We start from the raw sequence: 27,211 nt of genomic DNA on the forward strand, positions 1-27,211 counted from the left end.
AGATGGGCATCAAAGAGGCTCCTTATGGAGTTTGATAGCCATTTGGGCAAGAAACTGCTCTTGCCTGGACTGTTGCATAAACTGGACACAAAGAACCCGCAGAGAGAGGACTGCTGAACTTGCCTAAAGGTGAGATGATCTTTCAGGGTTCCTGATTTATGATAGTGACTGAACTGCCTTTGAAATTTCCTGCTTTATGGAAAAGTCTCTAGATACTATGGGCCTGTAGGCCGAAGATGGATGCCCCAACGGTACAGAGAAACTTTGGGTGACTGTCCAGGCAGCGAGATGTCTCTGTCATTTCTAGAGTTTTGAAAATTGCTTACTTTTTGTTTGCTTAGGTAATATTGTATTCTTCTGGCGTCTCTGATGGAGTTGAAGAATAGATAGATAGTTATAGTTTTCCATTGTTATGATAAAAGATAAAATAGATATAACTGTTGTGTTATATGTAATTTTGCTATGTTAAAGTTAAAGCCTTCCTTTTTTTTTTGTTTAAACAGAAAAAGGGGAAGTGATGTGGGAGTGTCATATCAATCTGTTGATTTCATTGGTTAAGTAATAAAGAAACTGCTTGGCCCTCATAGGTTAAAACATAGGTGGGTGGAGTAAACAGAATAGAATGCTGGGAGGAAGAGGAAGTGAGCTCAGATGCAGGGCAGCTCCTCTCAGAGACAGACGCCATGCTTTCCTCTCCAGAGCAGACGCGATGAAACTCCAACCCAGGATGGACGTAGGCTAGAATCTTCCCGGTAAGCGCACCTTGGGTGCTACACATATGAACAGAAATGGGTCAAGCAGTGTTTAAAAGAATACAGTTTATGTGTTGTTATTTCGGGGCATAAGCTAGCTAGGCAGCCATGAGCCGGGCTGTGGGAAGAGGCCCACAGCTCATACTACAGATGGCGCCCAGACATGGGGCACTAAATCTACAGAAAGCCTGAGAAAGCTTGGGAAAGAATAGAGTAAAGCATGTTTTCTTGGTAGCAACAATTTCTCGGGTCTGCTCTGCTTGCTAGTGGCAAGCAAGCGCTCTCATCTAAGAGAGGCTTCCTGACTCAGCTTTAGCTGCAAAACCCTGCAGCTCATTAAGAGGTCCTGCCACGAAACACTTAAATGGTATTGATAAAAGCTGACTGAATGCTTGTTTGTTTTCGGCCGTAGCAAAAAAAAAAAAAAAAAAAAAAAAGTTGTGCTGTTTTAAAATGCTGGCATTCTGGTCCATCCTGCCAGGGCAAACTCTGACTGTTTGAGGCAGGAGGGCTGACTACAGAGAGAGGACTTGATTGTTGTCTGTGGACGTAATGCTGCAGTTTGCTTGTTGGCAAAGACCTTGAAACGCCACAGAGTTGTGGTGACAAACATGGCTACAGCTGGTATCTCCACCATGAGGCTGGAAAGCTAAGGAATGGCTGGATCCAGCTGTCAAAGCCACGGCTTTCATCCTACTGATATTGCTTGGTAAATTAAAGACTCATGTGGTCAGAAAAAAAAGAGATATACAGTAAAGAGAGATTCAAAGACAAAGAAAACTTTAAATGATTTACTGTGTGTTTAAAAATATATACAGGCTGAAAATTAAAGTTCTTAAAAGTAAAATAAGGAAGAAAGAGAGTAGTTGGGTGTGGTAGTACACACCTTTAATCCCAACACTTGGGAGGCAGAGAGAAATTTACCTCTGTGACTTCAAGGTGTGGTAGCACACGCCTTTAATCCCAATGCCTGGAAGGCAGAGACAGAAGGATCTCTGAGAGTTCAAGGACAGTCTGGTCTACAGAGTTATTCCAGGACAAATATATACAGAGAATATAAAACAAAAGTAAAAGTAAACAAAATAGAGTTAAAATAAAGCTGCACAAAGATGGAAAATACACAGAGAATCTTGATACTGTATGCTATTATGCTCTCTTTGAATTGTTTCAATGCTGAGGAAGGAGCAACAGATGCTAAAAGATATTTGTTTATAAATGCTGCTGAACTAATCCAAGATAGATATTTTCAAAATACCTTGACTTCAGAATTTGGATCTAAAGATATAATACTTTGGAAAAGAGTTTCTTCTTTTGTTTTCACAGAGGATGAGACTCTTTGGATTGCTTCTATTTCAATATGGCATGATAGACCACGCCCTCCTGAAGGGTTGCTTGAACACCTTCAAAAAATTACTTTGCTCAACTGCCGACTGAGAGGAACCTAGCACACAGGTTATACCATGAAAGACCTGATTAACAGCGCCCCCATTCAGCAGGAAGCAGTTTGGAGAGAAATAACTGCGCCCATATTCCCAAATATTGTTTATAAATGTTCTTTTACATTTAAAGGGGGTTATGATATAGGTGTGAATAATTTGCATTGATATGGATTTTGCTTTAGTGATTTAGATTTAAGGTCAATTTTGTTATATGTATATGTATTTCTGATCTTGATTAAGGTATTGTGATTGTGTAGTTCATTTAAAAATGTAATGTAAGCCGGGCGGTGGTGGCGCACGCCTTTAATCCCAGCACTCGGGAGGCAGAGGCAGGCGGATCTCTGTGAGTTCGAGACCAGCCTGGTCTACAGAGTTAGTTCCAGGATAGGCTCCAAAGCCACAGAGAAACCCTGTCTCGAAAAAAACCAAAAAAAAAAAAAAAAAAAAAAAAAAAAATAAAAATGTAATGTATATAGGTTGCTAATGGATAATTATTAATAATAGTCAAGTTTGTAGTCATGTTAGTTAGATTTTCTAGATGTGCATGGATATATTTTAGATAGACATTCTTCATATCTTTCAAAGATTATAAAATATGGCATTTTAAGTGTTTTGATAACTTAGGGTTTTTCATGACAATGAGACACGTCTGCTCCTGGCAGCACCAATCTACTTCAAGAGGAAGATGGGCATCAAAGAGGCTCCTTATGGAGTTTGATAGCCATTTGGGCAAGAAACTGCTCTTGCCTGGACTGTTGCATAAACTGGACACAAAGAACCCGCAGAGAGAGGACTGCTGAACTTGCCTAAAGGTGAGATGATCTTTCAGGGTTCCTGATTTATGATAGTGACTGAACTGCCTTTGAAATTTCCTGCTTTATGGAAAAGTCTCTAGATACTATGGGCCTGTAGGCCGAAGATGGATGCCCCAACGGTACAGAGAAACTTTGGGTGACTGTCCAGGCAGCGAGATGTCTCTGTCATTTCTAGAGTTTTGAAAATTGCTTACTTTTTGTTTGCTTAGGTAATATTGTATTCTTCTGGCGTCTCTGATGGAGTTGAAGAATAGATAGATAGTTATAGTTTTCCATTGTTATGATAAAAGATAAAATAGATATAACTGTTGTGTTATATGTAATTTTGCTATGTTAAAGTTAAAGCCTTCCTTTTTTTTTTGTTTAAACAGAAAAAGGGGAAGTGATGTGGGAGTGTCATATCAATCTGTTGATTTCATTGGTTAAGTAATAAAGAAACTGCTTGGCCCTCATAGGTTAAAACATAGGTGGGTGGAGTAAACAGAATAGAATGCTGGGAGGAAGAGGAAGTGAGCTCAGATGCAGGGCAGCTCCTCTCAGAGACAGACGCCATGCTTTCCTCTCCAGAGCAGACGCGATGAAACTCCAACCCAGGATGGACGTAGGCTAGAATCTTCCCGGTAAGCGCACCTTGGGTGCTACACATATGAACAGAAATGGGTCAAGCAGTGTTTAAAAGAATACAGTTTATGTGTTGTTATTTCGGGGCATAAGCTAGCTAGGCAGCCATGAGCCGGGCTGTGGGAAGAGGCCCACAGCTCATACTACAGGTTTCTACAAGGCAGGTCACTCTGGAGCCTCCCTCACTACAACAACGGCAGGAATTGCATGTGTCCTCTGTGATGGCTGTTCTTGGTTGTCAGCTTGACTACATCTGGAATTAACTACAAACCAAATGACTGGGCATACCTGTGAGGGACTTTGCTTAATCATTTGAAGTGGGAAGATACGCTTCTAACTGGTTTTGAGGTGGGAAGACAAACCTCTAATCTGGGCCACACCTTCTGCTGGCAGCCTCTGTAAGGACACGGGAGAAAGAAGTTCTCTCTTTGCCTGTCGGACCTCACTAGCAAGCCCATTCCTTCACTGGCATTAGAGCCTGCTTCTTTGAGATTCAAGCCTCAGACTGAACAACTACTGAATTCTTGGACCTTCCATTCATAGGCAGCCATTGTTGGATCAGCTGGACCACAGCCTTTATCCATTCTAATAAATTCCCTTTATATGGACACTAAATTATATATATATATAATGTATGATATACATGTATAATACATAATAGATGTGTGTGTGTGAGAGAGAGAGAGAGAGAGAGAGAAAGAGAGAGAGAGAAAGAAAGAGAGAGAGAGATCGATTTTCTAAGTTCTGTTACTCTGGAGCACCCTGCTAACATGTTGCTAGAGAACCTGGACCATGTGTGTCCCCCTTATTGAACTTCAGCTGTGTTAAGGACGGTTTAATTCAGTTACCTGCCTCTTGTCTATTCTGGCCTTTGAACATCAGTGTATGTGGCTCAGACCTTCAGAGTAAGGAAGCTTTTGCAGAAACAAAGTTCCCTTTCATTATAGAAGCTGTTTTTGCCTTCTCCCACACTTTTAAGATAATGATGCTAACAACTATGATTGTTATATATGTTTTAGACGGGTCTTGCTGTGTACCCCAGCCTGGCCCGGGCCGTATAATCCTCTTGACTCACGCTGTTGAGTGCAGTACTACAAGCCTGTGCTATCACACCTGTCTTGAAATTATTTCACTCATGTGTCCCTCCTAGGGTCCCCCTTTTTATCTAGCATCCCCGGGATTGTAGTTTAGTTATCCTTTGCTTTACATCCAGTATCCACTTATGAGTGAAGACATACCATGATTGTCTTTCTAGGTCTGGGTTACCTCACTCAGAATGGATTTTATTTTATTTTATTTTTACCACTGAGAGATACTCCACTGTGTAAATGCACCACATTTTCTTCATCCATTCTTCAGTTGATGGGCATCTAGGTTGTCTCCCGGTTCTGGCTGTTACAAATAGTGCTGCTATGATCATAGTTGAGCAAGTGTCCTTGTTGTATGGTTGTTCATCCTTTGGGTGTATGCCCAGGAGTGGTATTGTTGGGTCTTGAGGTAGACTGATTCCCCAGGAAGGAAGTTAAGATCTCCAGGATAAAATGGGAGTGGGGGGCTGGGGGTAGAAGGGAGGGGATGGGGGATGGGATCTTGATCTTGAGGGATCAAGAAGACCAAGCTGCTGGAGGGGCAGAGGGGGAGAGCTAAGACCCCTACCAACAGTGGAGAGGGTGTCTGAACAGGCCTTCCCCTTTAATCAGATGAGTGACTATCCTAATTGTCATCACAGAACCTACATCTGGTAATGATGGAGCAGATGCAGTGACCCACAGCCAAACAGTTGGAGTTCAGTTGAAGAGAGGGAGGAGGGGTCATATGAACAAAGGGGGGGGTCATGATCATTATGGGGAAACCACAGAAATAGCTGACCCAAGTTAATGGGAGCTCACATACTATGGACTGACAGCTGAGGGACCAGCATGGGACCATGGGACCTAACTAGACCCTCTGAATGTGGGTGACAGTTATGTGGCTTGATGTGTTGGGGGGTGGCCCTGGAAATGGCACCAGGACCTATCCCAGGTGCATGAACTGGCTTTTTGGAGCCCATTCCCTATGGAGGGATACATTGTTCAACCCTGATATGGCAGGGAGGGGCTTGGTCCTACCTCAAGTTGGTATGCCAGATCTTGTTGACTCCCCAAGGAAGACCTTACCCTCTCTGAGCGGATGGGGGATGGGAAGGGGGAAGGGGGATGGGAGAAGAGGACGGAGGGGAACTGGTGTTGGTATGTAAAATGAAGAGTAAATTTTTTTAACAAAAATATGAAAAGAATTTTACTCAAAATTTAATTATTTCTTTTTATTTTATGTGTATTAGTGTTTTGTTTGCATACATGTCTGCAGACCACATGTGTGCCTGGTGTCCGTAGAGACCAGAAGAGGTCACTAGATCTCCTTAAACTGCAGTTATTCTGAGCTACCATATGGTGCTGGGAATGGAATCTAGGTCCTCTACAAGAACCGTCTGTGCTCCTAACGAATTAACCATCTCTCCAGTCTGTTCAGGTTTCCTGGGGGTGGGGTAGGGAGGGCCAGTACTTTCTCCATAGATTTTCAAAATAAAGCCACAGGCCTACATTCTTAAGATCCACTGTTTTGAGGAATTCTTAGGCTCAACCTCGTGGATGACTGTCCCTCTCAGGGAGAACTGCTGCCCTGCCTACTATGGATATATTCCCTGTTAAATCCTGAATTTTGAATATGACACCTTGCAGATAAATTTTTATGTTGATAACTGGGTTTCCCATAATAAATATAAATTATTTATAAAAGTATCTGATCTGATATAACCAGAATTGTTACTCTAGAAATTGATGATTCTAGGTTGAAAGTTTAAGTTAAACTTTACCCAGGAAAGGATCTTACTTCCATTTGTTTAAAAATAACTTAAAAAGGATTTACTTATTTTATGTATATGAGTGTTTTGCTGTGCATACGTCTGTGCACCACATGCAAGCCTGGTGCCCTCAGGTCAGAAGAGGGAGTTGTGTGCCCTGGAACTGGAGTCACAGATGGCTATGGTTGACACGTGGGTGCTGGGAACTGAACCTGGGTTCTCTACATATTTGACAAATACTGGTGACCCCTGAGCTATTAATTAATCCTGGAAATGCTAGAAGTCAGTATCTGGTATCTGCTCAAAACCCACCCTGATGTTGGACCCAAACTAACCTAATTGAGCTACATAAGCCCAATTTAGGCTAAATTCATTAGTAGCAGGGAAAAAAAACCCACAAAAAATTACAGGTTAAAAGCCAGGCATCCTGGTTCACATCTTTAATCCCAGCACTTTGGAGGCAGACACAGAAGCAGAAGGATCTCTGAGTTCAAGGTCAGCCAGGTTGACAGAGTTCCGATAAAAGGAAAGTTACAAGGTGAGCACCCTATTCCGAAAGAATCTGAAATCTACACTGACCTACCATCTGAAACTTTCTAAGTGCTAACAGGTGGAAAATCCCAAACCTTACCTCATCTGATGGGCCACAGCCCAAATTCAGACACTCTTGCTGGGTGTTCTAAAGCACATCTTTGATTCAGCAAATGGGAGGCAGAGGCAGGTAGATATTTGTGAGTTTGAGGCCAGCCTGGTCTGCATATTGAGTTCCAGGACAGTTAGAACTATGTGAGAACCCATCTCTTTTTTTTTTTTTTTAAGATTTTTATTTATTTATTATGTATGCAATATTCTGCCTTCATGTATGCCCGCATGCCAGAAGAGGGCACCAGATCTCATTACAGATGGTTGTGAGCCACCATGTGGTTGCTGGGAATTGAACTCAGGACCTCTGGAAGAGCAGCCAGTGCTCTTAACCACTGAGCCATCTCTCCAGCCCCTGAGAACCCATCTCAAAACAAAAATAAAGAAATAAAGCAAAATAAAAAATTAAGATACACTAAAAAATAACAACAAACTCAAGAAATTATTTTCTGGCCTAGGGCTGGTGTCTATGAGATGTAAATGAATTTTGTGTTTACATTTGGGTTCCATTCCCAGGATAGTTAGTTATACATGTGGAACTAACCCAGAGGCTAAAAGTCAGGAATCTGGAACACTCTAGGTGTAAACACCTCAGGTGAGGGACATTCACCCTGTAGTAACAGAAGATAAAGTCTGGTACTGGGGTCAAGAGGGTCAGATGCAAACCCTGGCCCTGATGCTGAGCAGCTACACCACCCAGAGGAGCCTCTTCTGCCTTAGTTCCACTTGCCGCAGAGAAGCAGAGCCTGCTGTGGGCCACTGTAGGTGAAAATCTGAATGATAGTAATGGCCTGCTAGCTGGAGGCCACCATCCTCATCCCATACCCTGGAAGCAGGGTACGGTGGCAGCTCTGGTAAGCATGTCACCGAGAGGTCTGGGCACAGTCTGTGGTGCAGGTTGGGATGTGGATTTTAGATGATCCCTGGTGTACCCAGCAAGAGTTCATCAAATCATCTAGGGGGAGATCCCATTCTACCACACTGAGAAATGGGCTGTTTGCGCATGAGCAGACAGCTCCCTGACTTACAGTTGTAGCACAGGAGCAGGCCGGCTTCTCCATCTTCATACACGTCAATAGCCGCCACAAAGTTAACCTGCAATGATGCAATGATAAGAGGCAGTGGTAGCAGTGGTGGGATGCAGACACTCAGAGAAACCTCCCTGAGCTAGGAGTGTCTCAAGCAGTGGTCCTCAGTTCTCGGAAACCAGGGTGCTGCACGGCACCCACACTACACCTCGTAACCCGCTGGGCCAGGGTTACAAGGAACTGAGGTGGGAGAGAAATGTCTTTGCTTCCTTTCTCTTCTGGGTGGGACTTTCTCACCCACTGTCCTGCCCTTCTAGGTCTGAATCCAGCTGTGCTCCCAAGTCCTCTTATTTACCCAGAATTCTCAGGTTCACGGGGTTGTCATGTGTGCCACCCTGATCCAAGCAGACAGCACTGTGTCTGTCTGACACGAGAGGAAAGGGCGTCTCTGAGGAGACTGAGTGAGGTTTCTCCTGCCTCCAGCACGTGGGGCCTCTGGGCTCTTAGGTCACCCAGTATGTCTCCACCTCCACTTGTCTTTCCTATAAAGGCGGAACAAGGCAGTGGAGTAGGTCTGTGGCACACCCGGCTCTGGGCCACTATGGTCCAGACTTGAGACAAGGGTGCTCAGCCTGCACTGTAGCCATCCCTTGTTCTCCTGGGGCCCAGAAACTCTGCCCTTTGATGGCAGCTTCATGTGCTCCAGGCTAAGGAGAACATCATATGATACAGATGCACAGCATGTAATTTTATTATTATTATTGAGACAAGGTCTCATGTGGCCCAGGTTGGCCTCAAACTATATATAGCCCAGACTAACCTTGATCTCATGAGGAACTCATGATCCTCCTGCCTCAGCTTCACAAGGTTAAGAACTATAGGCATGAACTTCCACATCTGACTAGAGTGTGTAATTTTTAAGAAGTCACATCATAGTGTCTGGAATTAGAAGATAAAGCCCCCTTGCTTTCTCAGATTAGCAATCAGTTCCTACAACTGTCCGTGTACCTTGTTGGCCTCCACATGGTGCAGCCTGAAGGCTTCTCCTGTGCTCTCATTTACCACATCGAACTGGTGGCGGTATGCCACACAGATGAGGTTGTCACTCTCTTCTGTTGGCCCATCCACTAAGGTCATCACAGCTGGGGAGTCACACAGACAGATTTCCTGTATGGGCGGGGATGAGCAGCACACAGGTTAGGACAGAGTGGCCGTCTTTAGACAGCCTCTCTGAAGAGTCCAGCCCGGCTGCCAGCAGAACTTGGGCTGCACAGACAGGGTCCCACCAGTCTCCTCCTTCCTGTAACTTCCCTTCAAGCCTCAGACCTCTGTTCACAACCTGATTTCACTGTCCAGTTGGCTGCAGTCCCTACTGTCTGTCTTGTGACAGTAGTAGCATATACCGTCTGCATCACACACGCCAGGTAGTGTTTTCATGGAATCCCAGCCCTGGAATCAGGTCTGGCTGTTACTCTATGGAGGAAGAAACGGTGGCTCCAAGGTGAAGCTGCTTGCTTATGGTCACAAAGTTTATATGTGGTAAAGCTATGATTTGAATTCTGTGAATCTGATTTCAGAGCTCACACTACCTAACTACACTATATAAATATTCATTATGGGTGGTAATTAGTCTTGAGAAGGCTGACACCTAATTAGAATAAGATTTTAACTTTAGTGTAACTAGCAGAGTATTTCTGTCCCCAGAACAGCTGCAGAAACCAGCGTGCATCATTTGTGAGGCCTTAACCGAGTGAAAATGTCTTCTCGGTTTGCTAGGGTGACACTCAGCTCTGGTGGCCGATGCTGGGAGCACTCCATAGCTTGATGAGCTGTAGCTGTTTTTATTTTTTGAGACATAGTCTCATTATATAACTCTGGCTGTCCTGGAACTCACACGTGGACCGCGCTGGCCTCGAACTCACAGAGATCTGCCTGCCTCTGCCTCCAGAGTGCTGGGATTAAAGGCATGCGCCACCAAACCCAGCCTCAGTGCATACTTCTGTTGACTATCAGGTGTTTCCTTGCTCAACTAGAGGGCAAGCTCTGTGGGAGAGACTGTGCACAGGCCATTGCTGCACGGCCATGCCCAGGACTTGCAGAGGTTACTGTGAATGAGCACACAGCTAGGGCACAGGAGGCTGGGACTCCACAGGGGTTACTGAAGAGTAAGGACAGTCTCGGGACTAGACAGCAAACCTACCCTGATGTACTGGAACTCCTCCACAGGTGACTCCGACAGGGGCGACAGGAGCGAGGCCCCCGACACCCCGCTTGGCTTGTTGTGTTGTTTCCTTGTGATGAGAAGCAGTTTATTACGGATTGCAACCACGATTCTCAGTTCTCTGCTGTGGTGAGTGTTAATAGCATAGAGGTGGCATCCTGGGAAGAGGAAGGTGATGTTAAAAACGTAGGGAGGGCTGGTAGCCCCCAGGTCTGGGGACCTTGGCAATGGTTCCTAAGAACCCTCGGAATGAAGCATAATAGAGGCAGACTAAGTGTGTCTCTGATGCCGGGTATCCCCTATTCACGTGCCTGAACACTTGGTCCCCAGCTGGTGTCACCGTTGTGGAAGGCTGTGAACCTTAAGAAGGTGGAGCCTCACCGGAGGAAGTGAGTCACTGCTGGTGGTCTTATGGCCTAGTCCCACTTCCCATCCGCTCCCTGCTTCTTCTTCTTTTTTTGGTTTTTGGAGAAAGGGTTTTTCTGTGTAGCCCTGACTGTCCTGGAACTCACTCTGTAGTACAGGCTGGCCTCAAACTCACAGAGATCCTCCTGCCTCTGCCTCCTGAGTGCTGGATTAAAGGTGTGCGCCACTTCCGCCCAGCTGCTCTCTGCTTCTTGACTGAGAAGAAACACAGGCAGTCACTGTGTGCTCCTGTGCCTGCTTATACTGTAAGCAAAAAGCCCTCCTTCCTGTAAGCTGCTTCTTGCCTGATATCTGGTCACAGCAAGTAGTAAAGACACTCATACACCAGGCAAGATGGACATGAAAACAGAGTTAGGAAGGGCAGCCTCTTCTAGTCTACAGATAGTGGACCTGGTTTTATCTATCTGTCTTCTTCTTGGATTATGTATGAGGTAGTTTGAATGAAAATGGACCACATAGGCTCATAGATCTGAGTGCTCGGTCCTAAGTTGGTGCAACTGTTTGGGAAGGATTAGCAGATGTGGCCTTGTTGGAGGAGGTGTCACTGGCTCCGAGGTCTCACGAGCCCACACCATTTCCAGTTAGCTCTTGGCCTCACGGTTGATACAAGCTCTCAGTTACTGTTCTAGTGCCTGCTGCCGTCATGGCAGTCACTGACCCACCCTCTGAAATGGTAAACCCCCAATAGATCAGTTCTTCTACAGTTTTCTGGGAATATTATTTTAAGGTATGTTACTTTTGTTTATGCTTCATTTGTTTAACTCTGCGAAAGCTGTGTTGTTTTGCCTGTCTGGAACACCTGATGGTCTAATAAAGATCTGAACGGCCAATAGCGAGGCAGGAGAAAGGACAGGTGGGGCTGGCAGGCAGGGAGAAGGTTCGGAGTAGTAACCCGAGGAGGAGGAGGACGTCAGGGGTCAGCCGTTCAAATACACAGCAATCCATGGAGGAAGAGTAAGATCTAAAGAAGTAAGAGAATGGGAAAGAAAGCGCAGAGGCAGAGGGTAGAGGGGGTAATATAAGTTAAGGAAAAGCTGCCAAGAAACAGCCAAGCTAAGGCTGGGCATTTATAACTAAGAATAAGTCTCCATTTGGGAGGTGGTTGGTGGACCCCCCCCCAAGAGTCCAAAGAGCTTAACGTCATACTAACATCATACTACTACAACAGTTGCCTTGGTCACGGTATCTGAGCACAGCAGAAAAGGAACTAAGGCAACGTGTGTGAGTGTTTGGCCTGCATGTATGTACATGTGTGTGTCTTGTGTCTGAGGATATCAGATGGGTTACAGGCAGTTGTGAGCTGCCGTGTGAGCAACAATTGCTCTTGACCTCTGGGTCATCTCTTCAGGCCCAGGGCTTGGTTTTGTAGCCACCACACAACAGGAACTGAAGCAGAGGTTGATCAGAACTCCAAGAACCAAAATCCTTTGTTATACATTAGTTGAGAGAAATGAACTCACCTCCAAGACCGGAAACCTGTGGCCCAAGGCCGAAACTTCCTGTCTTTAACCTGCCTTCCTATTTCCCTGGCTTCTGAGAGAAGCCGGGGTTCTATTTTGGCAGTTCTGGGACTCAGACCCAGGGTTTTGTGGGTGTTCGACAAGAGTGCTTCCCTGATCTACAGCCCCATACTCTTGCTCATCTCCCCCCGCCCCCCCAGAGGAGGAATTGTTTCTTCTGTTCCCTGATTTTCATTTTTATTGTCAGTAGCCTGAAAATTTTAACCAGGTTTCTTTCTCCCTTTATGACTGTGTCTGAAACTCACTCTGCAGCCAGGGATGGCTTACACCGAGACTCAAACCTGAGACTCAAACCTCGGGTCTCACACCTTGCAGGCTAGCACTCCGCCCACTAAGTTACTCCCTGGCCCTCACCTTTGGTTTTCTCCAGCTTGTTTTCTCTGCAGTCAGATCTGCTCCTTCCAGTCTGCCTGCTGTCAAGGCCTTTCTGCACTGCACTCAACCTGAAGACAAACAGGCGGGCATCTTTCCCTGGTGACAGTGAGGGAAGGCAGAGGAGAGGTTAGATAGAGAAGCTGTGACCTGCTGGGGGACTCCAAGGGCAGATGTGCACATGGGAGGTGTCCGGGGCATGCTATAGAACGTTTACTCAACATAAGCATGGGAGAATGATACTCTCCATCCCTCCGCTACCCTGACACGTGGGCCACCAAAGGACCACTGCACTGGCAGCAGGAAAAGGAACAGTGACCCTGAGGTCTGCTGCAGTGGGCACCCGCCTTATGTTCTTCCCAGAGCACACCATCTGAGGGCAGCACCTTTGTCTGCTCGGAGAACAAGGATGTCCAGGGCCTCGAGCACGTGGATCTGCTTCACAGGCAGAGTTCTGTCGAACACAGGCACGGATGGAAGGCCGTCTGGAAAAGAAGTCTGGTTATTCCACTGCACAACCATGATGCATGCCTGGGGCTGACCTGAGCCTCTCTAGCCAAGGATGGAGCTGCTTCTCCAGCTCTCATAAGGAGTGGAAGCACTGCTCAGTGGCATCCAGACCTCTCTGTGGGGTGCGGGCGGGTGGGCATATCAGCAGAGACACGAAAGGAAGTTGTTTTTCTTGTTCATGTCACCAAAGAAAGAGCAGCGTGTCTCAACTCCAGATTTATAGGGGTTTTAATCAAAGGACTGAACACCATAGGGGAAAAAGAGTAGCTACTTCTTTTATTTCTAATACTATAATACAAAGTATTATATTTTGTATTATTTCATGCATTTCCCAAGAAAGTAAACTTAATACTTATTTTTACATTTAAAGTGAGTACAAACATGTCCCATCCCTCACAGGCCCTCTGTCTGTATCAACAGTAGTCTGCTTATATGGTTTTCGTTTGTTTTGTTTTTCAAGATAAAGTTTCTCTGTGTATCTCTGGCTGTCCTGGAACTCACTAGTAGACTAAGCTGGCCTTGAACTCACAGAGATCTGTCTGCCTCTGCCTCCTGAGTGCTGGGATTACGGGTGTGCACCGCCATGCCTGGCTTCTTCCATATATATATATATATATATATATATATATATATATATATATATAATGTTTTTATTATTTTTAATTATGTGTTTGTGTCTGCATGCAGCTATGTGCATGAGAGCACAGGTGTACTCAGAGGCCAAACGCTTAAGATGCCCCAGAGCTAGAGTTACAGGTGGTTGTGAGTTACTCACATGGGTTCTGGGAACTAAACTCAGGACCTTTGGAAGAGCAGCAAGCGCTCCTAACCTCTGAACCATCTCTTTAGTTTACTGCTTATTCATTTTAAATACTTTTTCAGATAGGAATTTGAAATATTTTTTGAGACAGAAGAATGGGAGAAGTATCAGTTAAACTGTCTAAATATCAGGAACAGACAATGGGAAGTAAAAACACCCAGTGAGGGTTCGGGTGGATGGCTCATGACACTGTGATCATGAACAGAATTTGACTTTGAGGTTATCTGGAACTTGCGAGTGGTAATAACTACATCGTTGCCTCTCAGGAATCCTAAGAGAATTGTTAGGGGTATTCTGCTGCGGAAGGACAAGGCTGAGGCCACCAGGGATGGTGTGGACATCTCAGGTACAGGTGGCCGGCTCCTTCTTCTTCTGCACTTACTCTTCAAGGCTTTGCTATGGGCTTGGGTTGGTCTGTTTCTTCTCAATTTAGGTACAAGGGGGTGTGGGGCTCAGTCCTCTTGAAGAAGTAGAAACGGAGCTGGGAGTTGATCCATCTCGGGATGCTTCCCATCAAGGCAGGGCCTCTGTCATTAGGACAGCATCCTCAATAGAGAAGGGGTTCCAGCTCCAGCAGGCATGGAGGGCTCTGGATCTGCCTATATCAGGTCCCATGAGATAAACAGCCTGTCCCTGTCTCCCTTAGTCACACAGGGCTTGCTTCCAGTCCCTCTTTAAAGTCCCCCCTTGCTTCTAGTCCTCCCTTTTAGATGGAAGGAGCATCAGTCATGGTCTGCCCTTCTCTATTGATACCAGGGGCTCTGTAAATGTGGAATGATCATTCCAGTACTGTCCCATCTGGGTGAACAACTGCAGTTATCTTATGGGTCCACAGGAGCATGAGAAGTGGCAGGTCACTCCACTAAGGGCTCACTTCCTACAGTCTTGAATTTAGATGCCTCATTTCCCCAATAGGCTGGCACTTGTGATGCTCCTATGTAACCAAAGAGGAACTGGATGCTCGAAAGTGTTCATAAAACTCATTCAAGGTCACTGCTTACACATATGGAGCCAAAAAAGATAGAGCACCTCCTCACACACTGGAAACAGAGGCGCACTGTATACTGCCAAGCCCAGAGTGGATCAGGATGCATTCTCCATCCACTCCTCAGTGAGCTGAAGGGTTTATATGCAGACAGGAAGGAGAGAAGGCAAGGACAGAAGAAAGTGACGGATTTAATGGCTGCTTGATTCATTCTTCCGTTTCGTAAGCGTGGTATGAAGACGAAGTCTTTTAGAGAGAGCGTTTCTATTACCATAAAACAGCTTACTTACTCAGTGACCTGTCCCTCAAAGTAGATTTGCTGTGCTCCCAGTGCAGAGGTCCTGAGACTTTAAAGACAATGAGCTTGAAAGAAGCAGAGTCTCCAGGGCAAGGCTAATGACGTGGAGCAAAGGCTAAAGGGCTAGAGTGGGACTCAGCCTGAACGAAAGGGACAGACCGACTCACAGAAAACAGTCTGTACTGTGACTGTGTGCAGAGCAGAAGGCACACTAAGAAATAACAGAACAACGGCACAGAGCGAGATGCAGAAAGAGCCCAGGCTTCTGCCTTGCCAACGCCAACGGCAGGCATCACTGGACAGCGGAGGGACAGCCCGCGCGCCTCTACAAGGTGGAAAGAAAGGGATTTCCTGGAGAATCACAGCAGCCTTTATACCAGTACCGCCACGAGACTCTGGATGCAGAGGGACAGCTTCAGAAAACACTTGAGAATATTGGTTTGGATCCTAACTTTTTTTTTTTAAAAAAAATAAACAATTTTTATTTGTTCTGGGTTTTGCTCCGAGGTTATATCCAGTCTTGACACAGAATACTTTCTTTGATCTCAAAGGAAAACTAGTGCAAAATTCTCAGACCTATTTACCTGCAACTGTGGTTTTGGATTGGTGTCAAGGTCAAACCAGAAATGCTGGAGGGGTTTACTGTGCTGAAGAGCAATGTGGCTGGTGTGTGTGTCAGTCATGTGACTTTACATAGGCCATGCTGTTACTTCAGGCCTCTGCTTCGTCATCGATAATATCAGAAGACTAAAAAACTAAAGTCGGTTTGGATTTTTGAAAATAAAAAGGAACTTTTGGCAAAAATCCAAGGATTTTGTGAGCTTTTAGAAGACCACTGGGAACATGGTAAAGACAGCAGCTGCCTGGACCAGAGACCACTGCAGGCACTCGGCACAGGAAGCCAGTGGTCCTGCCACCCCCTCCCTGCAGTTCCAATCCTCGTCCCCAGTGTGCCTCACACCTTCCACTATTAAAAACAACTCCTCAGCCTTTTGAGGCCAGAGGCTCAGAGAAGGTAGATTTTCTTTTTGGAGCTGAGGGATAAGGAACCCAGGCCTTACGGTTAAGGTAAGTGCTGTATTATTAAACTATATACACTTGCCCTCTGTTTTCCTCAAACCACAGAGTTTCTCAAATTAAGGATTTAAATTCTGAGCTGATGAGTTTTAAGCTACTTACATTCTATTAACTTAGTCATAGATATAATTAGGTTATGGGAAACATGATGGGTTTTAAGTTCTCGACATTGTATTAAATCAGCCATAGAAAGAATCAGGTTAGCTGGGCGGTGGTGGCGCACGCTTTTAATCCCAGCACTTGGGAGGCAGAGGCAGGTGAATTTCTGTGAGTTCGAGATCAGCCTGGTCTACAAGAGCTAGTTCCAGGACAGGCTCCAAAGCCACAGAGAAACCCTGTCTCGAAAAACCAAAAAAAAAAAAAAAAAAAAAAAAAAAATCAGGTTATGGGACCTCTGGAAAATCACAGGCAAGGCCAGTTTGTTCTCTTGCCACCCCACAGGAAGCCCCTGGCACAGGGCCTGGAACAGAGCGGGGGGGGGGGGGCTAGCGAGTGTGCTAGACAGATGTCAGAGGGACAACTAGGCTCCACTGTAGGGCGGGGAGGAGGGGATGTCCTTTCAGAGCACCAAGCCACGCTCACCAAAGGATGTGCTTGTGAAGCTGAGGCTTCTCTGGGGCCTATGGCTCTCTCAGAAGCCCCCGGAGACTTGGTGCTTGTGTGTGAGTCCTCTCTCGTTCACTAGGAGTCTGGAGTAATCTGGAGGCACCTGCTGCTGTCCTAGAGTCTGCGTCCTGTCATCGCTATGGCCGAGGTTTGCCTTGTGCTGGCTGCTCTGTGTGACTGGTCTAGCTCGCTGTCAGAACCTGCCATTTAGTACCGAGCTGCAATCTGTCTTCTTGTCAAAATCTTTCTGCTTCTTTATCTATAAATACAGTTTTCTAAGATTCATATGATTTGTTTTAGATATCAAGTTTTTTTTTCTAGTCAAGATTTTTTTTTTAAAGGCACATGTCCCTAAGAAAATGATATGAAATAGTATGTCTGTCATCATAAGCTAAGTACTGGGACCACAGTGAGTGCTTGCTGAAGAATACTTTTAGTAGGTGGCTTAATATCTGGGAATGAATCGGAGATTGGAGGAAGGGATGAACATTCCAGCATGCTGAACTCAAAATATACCCCTCAGAGCACCTGTCTGAAACAAGGGGTTAATCTGATTAGAAAAACAAACCTGGTTAACTCCCCTTGGGAGCTGACTGGCAGTCACCCACCTTAGAAGTACCACAAGTCACACAAAAAAGGACATCTGCAGGAGTTGCTACTCACTAACCGTCCACTAGCAAGACGCCGGCGTCAGTGGAAACCAGCAAGGCCTGGCCCCAGGGCTCTGCGCACACGGCTTCGTGAGGGAAATTACTGCAGAAACACTGAGGTTCCCAAGGCTGTGAGGCGACACAAGCATTGGAGAGTGAGTGGACCAGAAAGAACGCACTGTGTCCCACCAGATGGAAATGCAGAGTGCAACACCTGAAACAGTAACACAGATAGCCCATGGGATGAGCTGCGCCGGGCTCAGCCGCGGCCGGGGCCTGGGCTCCATCATCTTCCTTAGGAGAGACCTCCTTTCACACACGGGCGCCATAGGAAAGCAGTGCCTTCACGCTTCTGGCACCACGGCCTGGCTCTGCACAACCATTATGTTCCTTGGGCAATAGAAACACTGGTAACCGGCTTTCTTTAACACCTAGAAGCTGGGCAAATTGGTGCCTTTTACTTTTTTTTTTTTTTTTAAAGAGGGCTGATGTTAGTTTAGCATAAAAGGAAGTCCCAGGTAGCTATTAATTTTTTTCTGTGTTGCTGATTCAACAAAATCATTAAACATTACATATTACAAGAGGTTGATATTGTCTTAATATATAGGTGCTTACTGACCCATATAAGGCCATAAAATCTTAAAGTGAAAACAGCACATGTTTATAGGAAATTCTTCCAGGTCGCTGTGTTGAGCTTCACACCACATAAACACTTTTTCTGGTCCCCAGGTGACATGCCACACTGCACGAACACTTCCTGGGACCTTCTTCATTTCTATTTCTTGGGTAAAGTTAGTTCTCCCTCACCTTACAACGGCCCCTGAGGTGGGTGTAAAGGCCAGGAGGTGGCAAGCACTGTTTGCTAGGATCTTAGTCACATGGTGTTGGGGACAGTTTTTGTTTTCGTAGTACTAGGAATCGAACCCAGGGCCTCTTGTATGCCAGGCAAGTGCCTTCCCCCAGAGCTATGCCCCTAGTGCTGAGAGCTGCAAACGGTTCCGACAGGCATTCATTTTCTTTCTGACACCTCTCTTAGCCCTATGCTCTGAAAAACCTTTGTGGTTTCTGGGGATAAGTGGAAGGCTTCCATCTTCACTTCTGTTCTCAACCAGTTCTAAGTGCCGACAGACTCAGCTGGGCAGCAGAAGAACCTTGCTCTTGTGGTATGTGTGACTGCCCAGGAGAGACATGTTCACATCCTCGAAGTTCAAGGAAGGCCAAGGACCACCTTCAAGAACTGAGCCTAACACTGGATTGTCTCTAGCTGAGCAAAGAGCAGGCTTCCCCTTCAGGACCCACAGCTTCAGACTTGCAAAGATGGGACTGCATTGTTCTGAAGAGGCAGCCTAGAGAATACGGACACATTTTCTAAGCTGAAAAAGGAAAACACAGAGACAGGTCACCAACTGAAATATTTCCCCTAGAAGGGGTCTGGCAATTCTGAGTTGGCAACGTACAGCTACAGGAATTGAAAATGAAGAGGAAAAAAATATATCAGTGGAGACAGACTTTGAAATCGACACTTTAGGTAATACCAAGACAGAACAATGGAGGGGTGTGTGTGTGTGTGTGTGTGTGCATGTGTGTGTGTGCACATGTGCGTGTGTGTATGCATGTGTGCATGCCACATGCACGTTTGTGCAGGTACATGTGCAGGCCTGAGGCTGACACCATGATGTGTTCCTTAGTTATGCATTTCCTCGCCCTCTGAGACAGGGTCTCACTGAACCCTAAGCTCACCAGTTCTGCTGGACTAGACGACCAGCAAGGCTTTGGAGAGAACCCGTTGAGCAATGGGGTTTAGGCATGAAACACCACACTGAGCTTGTCTGTGAGTGCTGGGGATCTGAACTCAGGTCCTAAATCTCCTCACTGAGATAGCACCCGAGTCCTCAACTGAGTCTTTTAAAAAAAATATAATGATTTTAGTACTTTTGTGTGTATGGGTATTTTGCCTGCTTGTATGTCCATGTACCACATGCATGTAGGGTGTTTGGAGGCCAGAAGAGGGCATCAACCCCCCTGGGGCTTTTGTGGCAGACAGTTGTTAGGCATCGTGTGGGGGTGGGGATGGAATCCCAGTCCTCTGGATGGGCAGTCATCAACTGAATCTTAATAGCAAAGCGTCCCCTGGCAGGCGGACACACGCAGAAGGGCTCTTCACCCAGAAGACCCAAGGTTCTCTGGTGCAGAGCCTCTCCAAGGGTGGACCAGGGAGCTCTCTCGTTATACAATCCCAGCAACAAAAGTAGCTTTTTCTTATGCACTAGGACAAGTTTTTGTGATCAGACATTTGTTTGGAATATGTGCCTAAGGGCTTAAGGATGTCAGGAAATCTCAGTACCATTTATAACGCGCTTAGAAACACTGCGAATTCTCACCACACACACAAATGACAGAGTTGAACCTTCTGCAGCTTGGGAAAGGGTGTCCGTCTCATTTGATCAGAAGGTGCTGTGTTTTGTCAGGGTCAACTGCATTAAATTTTTAAAAACCCTGCTTAATTATTTTCTTGTTTATTTATTTATTTAGTGTGTGTGCATGTGTGTGTGCGTGTTGTGTGTGCATGTGTGTGTCTATGTGTGCATGTGCATGCATATGCGTGCATCTGCACCTGAGGAGGTCAGAAGACAACTTATCAGCTCTCTCCTTCCACCATGTGGGTGACATGGACTGACCTCAGGTGGTCAGGCAAAGTGGCCATTCCCATTTGAACCATCTTGCTGGCTCTTAATTGCATTAAAAAGTCTTGTTTTTATTTTTATGTGTGAGTGTGTGTCTGTAAGTACACATGTGGGTGTTGAGAGAGGCTAGAAGAGGACCCCTTGGAGCTGGAGCTACAGGCAGATGTGGACAGCCTGATGTGGGTGCTGGGACTGAACTTGGGTTCTCTGTAAGAGCGGTAAGTCCTCTTCCTGTCCCCTGCTCTGTCCTTGATGATCACCTATCCTACTCACCCAGTCTCCGAAACTAAAAATAGGAAGTAGATAGGCTACGAAGCTTGCTGTTTGGCTATGTAGCTATACACACTGCAATGGTTTCTCACCTACACTCCTCTGAACAGCAATCCCTGAGGACTAGTTAGAAGAGCAACCTGACGGTGAACTCTGGGAAGCTGGCACAGCACAGCTACTTGGAAGAGAGCCGCAATGAGGAGCTGTCTATACTGGGTTGACTTGTCGGGGGCTGTCTGAGCTGATGTGGAAAGACTCAGCTCACTGAGGGCAGCACCATTCCCTAGGCAGAGTGCCCTGAACTGTACAACATGGGCAGTCAAGCTGAGCACAAGCAAGCATGGGTGCATTTACCTCTTTCTGTGTGGATGTGGATGTGAGAAGCTCCCATCACTGAGGCCTCTCTATGGTGATGACTGACCTAGGTGAGCTAAAATAAGCCCTTCATCTCCTACTGTGATTTCTGCCAGAATATTCTATTACAGCATTGAAACATTTCAGGTATGGAACTAGAACAGCAGCCTTTCAAGCCCACGCCCAACCTGTTGGATTAGAGCAGTGCTTCTCAGCCTCCCTAACACGGTGACCCTCAATTCCTCATGTTGTGGTGACCCCAACCATAAAATCATTTTATCGCTACTTCATAACTGTGATTTTGCCACTGTTATGAACTGCAAATATCTGAAACACAGGATATCCATATGTGACCCCAAAGGGGTCCAGACCCACAGGCTGAGAACCACTAGATTAGAGGCTGGCGTTGACTCGGACTCCCTCTAAGAATCCCGGCTCCAGAGACTCGCTGTTTGTATCGGGCTGAGGTCAGATGACATGAAAGCACACGGAGCTTCGTGTGGGGAGCACTTTTGAAACCAGCACTCTGTCTATGTACACGAATGTAGGCATGCGCTACATGACCCGGGCTCCCGAGGACTCTGAAAGGGACCTCCTCCTGCCCCAACTGTTGCCGTAACTTCACTGAGCACAAAGAATATCCACAATTCAGAGAGAAAGCATCAACTACTTACCTCTTTCTTACACATCCCTGAAGCTGCCAAGCTGGATGGGGCATCCCCTCTCACAATGGACTTGAGTTTCAGGGCCTAGTGGGCAGAGATGCCACTTAGGGTTTGGTGTTAGACAGTGAAAGAAGAGCAGGGTAAACAGCCAAAGCTTGGGAGAAAGCAATGAGTCAGGAGAAACTTGGGGTTAAAACTGTAGGATCCTCTGCTGACTTATCGCTGATAAGGAGTTAGGGAGACTGTGGTGCTCTATATCAGGGTAACAGCCCAGACTAGACAGTAGTGCTCCCTACTAGGGTTATGGCCCAGACTAGACAGTGGTGCTCCATACCAGGGTTATGACCCAGACTAGACAGTGGTGCTCCCTACCAGGGTTACGCCCCAGACTAGACAGTGGTGCTGCATACCAGGGTTATGGCCTAGACTAGACAGTGGTGCTCCCTACTAGGGTTATGGCCCAGATTAGACAGTGGTGCTCTATACCAGGGTTACGGCCCAGACTAGACAGTGGTACTCCCTACCAGGGTTATGGCCCAGACTAGACAGTGGCGCTCCCAACCAGGGTTGCGGCCCAGACTAGACAGTGGTGCTCCCTACCAGGGTTACGGCCCGGATTAGACAGTGGCGCTCCGTACCAAGGTTGTGGCCCAGACTAGACAGTGGCGCTCTGTACCAGAGTTACGGCCCAGATTAGACAGTGGTGCTCTATACCAGGGTTACAGCCCAGACTAGACAGTGGTACTCCCTACCAGGGTTATGGCCCAGACTAGACAGTGGTGCTCTATACCAGGGTTGCGGCCCAGACTAGACAGTGGCGCTCCGTACCACGATTATAGCCCAGATCACACGTACTGTTTTTGGCATTTAAACTAGTTCTATTAGTTCTGTGATTTCAAAATTAAGAATGCTGAAAAATACAGATTCCCAGGACCTTTCCAGTCTTGATGGCTCAAGAGTTCCTGAAAGGACAGGCCATTTAGTTTTAAGATGTTAAAAAATTAGCCGGGCAGTGGTGGCGCACGCCTTTAATCCCAGCACTCAGTGAGGTAGAGGCAGGCAGATCTCTGTTAGAAGCCAGCCTGATCTACAGTGAGAGTTCCAGGACGGTCAGATATGCACAGAGAAACCCTTTTACTTTTCTATTTTGCATGTTCATATATGTACATGGGTGTGTATGTATGTTATGTGTATTATGCATGCCATGGTGCAATCATGGAGGTCAGAGGACAACTTGTGGCAATTACATGGAAGACAGAGGACAACTTGCAAGATTCGATTCTCTAGGTTGCCAGCTTGGTGGAAAGTTCCCTCACCTGCTAATCCATCTTGCCAGCCCCAGTTATCTTCAACAAAGACTGATGTATATTTTTTAAAAAATGTGACCTCTGTCTCTAAGCAGTCATTGGTCACAGGACCCTCCATTATCTACTTGCCTTGCTGCTTAGGGTCCTCCTCCGGCCCCCATGTCTACGGCTGGAGGCCCCTCCTCTTCCTACTGAAAACTTGGGAGCTGAGAAATGCCAGTGTTACCAGGGAAGGGAGGCTGAAAGAGGGGAATCTCCTCCAAGGCCTGATAGTCAAGGATACACAGAGAAGCCCTATCTTGAAAAAACAAAACAACAGAACAACAAGACCCCCCCCCAATCCTAAATAAAGTATCCTGGGGGGGTGTCTGATCTGGAGGGACTCACAAGTGTACTTCTCAGGCCGTACCTGTCCTATCCTAACAAACTCGGCCTGGCGGGCCTCCTCTTTCTTCCGTGCTGACTTGGGTGACTCAGGTAAAACATCACTAAAAGATCGTCGATTGAGCATGTTCTAAAAAAGAAAAACAAGGTTGGGATTCCTCAGACAGTCAAGTCTCATCCTTTGGTGTCTAATGCACACATGCATACACACGTGCACATGCACACACACGTGCACACACCCATGCATACACATACACGCACACACAGGTGTGCACACATGCATACACATACACGCACACACACATGTGTGTGCACACACAGACACACGTGTGCATGTGCGCGTGCGTGCGCGCACACACACACATATTCATCTAATCAGTACTATTTCTACCGGCAGCATTCACTCATTCAGTACTGTGGCAGACACAGGGACAGAGTCTAGACGTGTAGAGCCAGCACTGTGTAAAAGCTGAGAACACAGCCTTTAGACCAGGGAAACCAGCAGCTTCTTCACTCACTAGCATTGTAACTGAGGCCCCCGCATGGCACAACTCCAGGATGCCAGTCCCATGGAGTGGCACCCTGGGAGCCCAGCACACTGAATTCCATGGGAATGGCACCCCTGACCTGTGTGGCCCACACCCGTCTCCCAGGAGTGTGGTGGGGATCAGTGAGGGAATGGACAGAGGCTACTTAGCGTGGTCCTTGTCTTTCCTTCCGAATGGATCATTAAGCCCTGACCGAGTGCCCCGACTCCACCAGTCTTGGGGACCTGGCAGACACAGCCTCTGTCTTGGTAGATCCCAGAGGCTGGTGGACTAGCAGACAAAGAAGCTAGCAGGACTAGCATGTTTGGTCTGGTCACTGATAGAAAGGGGAGCTGTAGAAGGGAGATGACTTCATCTAGAGGTAACAGTACCTGGGCTGAGGCCTGAGGGACATGATTACTCACTATGCGGTCTCTCTGAAGCCTTCCCTGACCTGTTAGTATTTGCTCCGTCAGGTCCTGGGGTTAGCCCGCTCATTTCCTGAGACCTGCCATACTACCAGCCAGACGAAGTCAAGCGCTGCTAGAAAAGGAGGTGCCATGTGCAGAGAGAAGGGATCAGTATGTGCTCCTTCATTTTGACAGCCTGTCTCCCTGGGTGAGTGACAGCAAACAGCTCTCATTTACATACATCGCCAGAGATTAATTACTTTTGTTGGAATTTTTGAATGAATGACAAAAATTTTAAGATGATTTTTAACTTGTTCTGTGCTTCCTTATTAGATAGGGAAATTAAAAAATTAAATTAAAGCCAGGTGGTGGTGGTGGCTCACACACCTTTAACCCTAGCACTCGGGAGGCAGAGGGCAGACGAATCTCTGTGAGTTCGAGGCCAGTCTGGTAGACAAGAGCTAGTTCCAGGACAGGCTTCAAAGCTACAGAGAAACCCTGTCTCAAAAGACCAAAAATAAATAAACAAACAAATAAACAAACAAACAAACGTGTGTGAATACATGCCATACATATATGTGGAGGTTGGAGGACAACTTGTGGGGTTGGCTCTTTCTTTCTTTTTTTAAATATATTTTATTTATTTATTATGTATACAATATTCTGTCTCTGTGTATGCCTGCAGGCCAGAAAAGGGCAGCAGACCTCATTACAGATGGTTGAGAGCCACCATGTGGTTGTTGGGAATTGAACTCAGGACCTTTGGAAGAGCAAGCAGTGCTCTTAACCTTTGAGCCATCTCTCCAGCCCCATGGCTTTTTCTTTTTGCCGTGTGGTCCCGGAAGCAAACTCAGGCTGTCAGGCTTGGAGTCCAGGTCTTTACTTGCTAAGCCATCCCACTGGCCTCGTGGAAATGGTTTTTAAATAATGATTTTACTCTCTTGGTGACCACATACTCAGGCTGGAGACCTCCTAAGAGCATGTGTACTGCTGAGGTGACAAGAAAGGGTGGAGTCTCCTCAGTGTAGACAATGCCCTGTGCCTACGAAGTATCCAGCACAGAGTGGGTGTCCCTCAATGGAGACACTGCTGCAGCATCTGATCATAGAGACAGACAGAAAATCACCAGAAAACCCAAGAAAGTGCTTGGTCTTTCCTCTCTCTCCAAAACCCAGCATTTTCGCCAGTTCATTAGCTGTGTCTCTAGTACCAAGGACAGCACCACTAGACAGGAGCAGTGGGTTCGGGTGCTGACTTATGCTCTGTGCCCACCTATACCTTAGGCCACAGCTTTGTAAGGACCATATTCTTGCACAAAGACGCTCAACGACCCTCCTTGTCATGGAGAATGTTAGCTATGTAGCATCAGGGTATCAGGCAGCAAGCCCTGTGGGAGCTCAGGGCTTTCCCCAGGGCTAGATCTGTGCTCTCCAGAAGCCCCTTGGGAGAAAGGAAACACAGGTACCTTATGCAAATCTGGCATCAAATCCTGGTGTAAGGAGCGAATCAACATGTCCAGAGTACGCCGGCGTTTCTGGGCAAAGGTTGGGGTTTCCAAAGTGGCTTTCTCACCATTAATCACTGAAACAGAGGGAAAGGGGCATTGCAGTCATTACTAGCTAGTGATGAGTGCTCTCTGCAAGTGAAGCCGCACGGTGAATGCCACCTGTCACTATAATGCTAGCATTATAACTGGGAAATGGAGTGTCTCCCAAAATGTCAAGGGCATGGCCCCAATCATTGGTGGATCTAATCACTGGCAGTTATCTTGGATCAGGAAGGCTCTGATTTTATCAGTGGCCAACATACTGGTGGGTTAACACTTTGTTTATTGGTGGGTGGTGGAGGCATATGTAAGTGAGGTCTACTTGAAGAAGCAGGTCACAGGGTAGTGCCTTCGAAGGATGGCTCTTGTCCACTGATCCTTTCTCTTGTTCTCTCTGCTTCCTGGATACTGTGACATGAGCAGGGTGCCCCCATCATGTCTTGCTGCCACATGATGGTTGCTACCCTAAGCCAGGTGATGAGAGAAGGCTCCAAAAGCATTATCTAAAACAAGCCTTTCTTTCTTTCAACCCCCCCCCCCCCGCCCCCGCTACCAAAACAATATTTCTCTGTGTGGCCCTGGCTGTCCTGGAACTTGCTCTGTAGGCAAGGCTGGCCTTGAACTCAGAGATCCACCTGCTTCTGCCTCCTGAGAGCCTGTGTTACCGCTGTCTGGCCTTTTAATTGTCTTTCTCAGGTATTTTACCACAATGATGAAAAATGGTTAAATAAACTGGCATTACCATTGATCTAACCTTCACTTCATGGGAGAATGCTTCAAATTTAAATCCCAAAGTATGGATTTATATAATCTGTAGGCATATTTATCTTCCCTTTCTTGTTGGAGAGAAAGTATCCAGAGCAGAGCACAGATCTAATCTTAAAGAACTCTTTAGCTAGGGTGTCATTCAGCGGTTCACCGGGACCAATTGTGTGTGTGTGTGTGTGTGTGTGTGTGTGTGTGTGTGCATTTGCTACAGCTTGTTGAAAAGAAAGAGCTGCTTTAGCACAGGACTTGGGTTCTTAGCTGATTGAATGTTTCTTCTGGAAACAGTTAAGCATTTCACGGACTACAGGCGCTATGACCCAACAAGGTGGAGTGTGCGGTTACCCACCAGAGCTCAGACAGGTGTGTCCAAGAGGTTTAGCCTGAAGTCATGGGTGTGGAACCTAGTTTGTGACTGATGTGGAGTCTTAAGCATGACCCTATTATTATAGATGGCTGCTGTCATTTAAGTAATACCACACACAGCCAGCACAGTGCTAGGCACATTGAGCAGAGTAAGTATTCTCGCTCAGTTTTCTCATCCAGAGGGTCAATGGGAAGGCCTGTTCATGGACTGAAAACAGAACTTGCTGGGGACAAGGGATTCCCTAGACACTTCCTATGGGCTGGGGCCACCCTGGGCTTGTTACTATATGGCATCTCTTAGGAGTTTCTGAA

The 27,211-nt window shown here is 46.5% G+C and overlaps 1 protein-coding gene across 5 annotated transcripts in view; it reads right to left on the reverse strand.

Annotated features, from left to right (window-relative positions):
- The window catches only part of Garnl3 (GTPase activating Rap/RanGAP domain like 3), a 165,208-nt gene that overhangs the window by 19,963 nt on the left and 118,034 nt on the right, over nt 1-27,211 (reverse strand). For all 5 annotated transcript variants that reach the window (XM_057754572.1, XM_057754573.1, XM_057754571.1 and 2 more), the window contains 9 exons: nt 25,688-25,803; nt 23,311-23,415; nt 21,604-21,678; nt 17,639-17,750; nt 13,062-13,160; nt 12,658-12,774; nt 10,337-10,515; nt 9,145-9,303; nt 8,137-8,203 (listed from right to left, as the gene is read on the reverse strand). In XM_057754572.1, coding sequence (XP_057610555.1) covers nt 8,137-8,203; nt 9,145-9,303; nt 10,337-10,515; nt 12,658-12,774; nt 13,062-13,160; nt 17,639-17,750; nt 21,604-21,678; nt 23,311-23,415; nt 25,688-25,803 — 1,029 coding nt within the window. The remainder of the gene's footprint in view (nt 1-8,136; nt 8,204-9,144; nt 9,304-10,336; nt 10,516-12,657; nt 12,775-13,061; nt 13,161-17,638; nt 17,751-21,603; nt 21,679-23,310; nt 23,416-25,687; nt 25,804-27,211) is intronic.

The sequence above is a fragment of the Chionomys nivalis genome, chromosome 22 (genome assembly GCF_950005125.1).
Source record: "Chionomys nivalis chromosome 22, mChiNiv1.1, whole genome shotgun sequence".
Lineage (NCBI taxonomy): Eukaryota > Metazoa > Chordata > Mammalia > Rodentia > Cricetidae > Chionomys > Chionomys nivalis.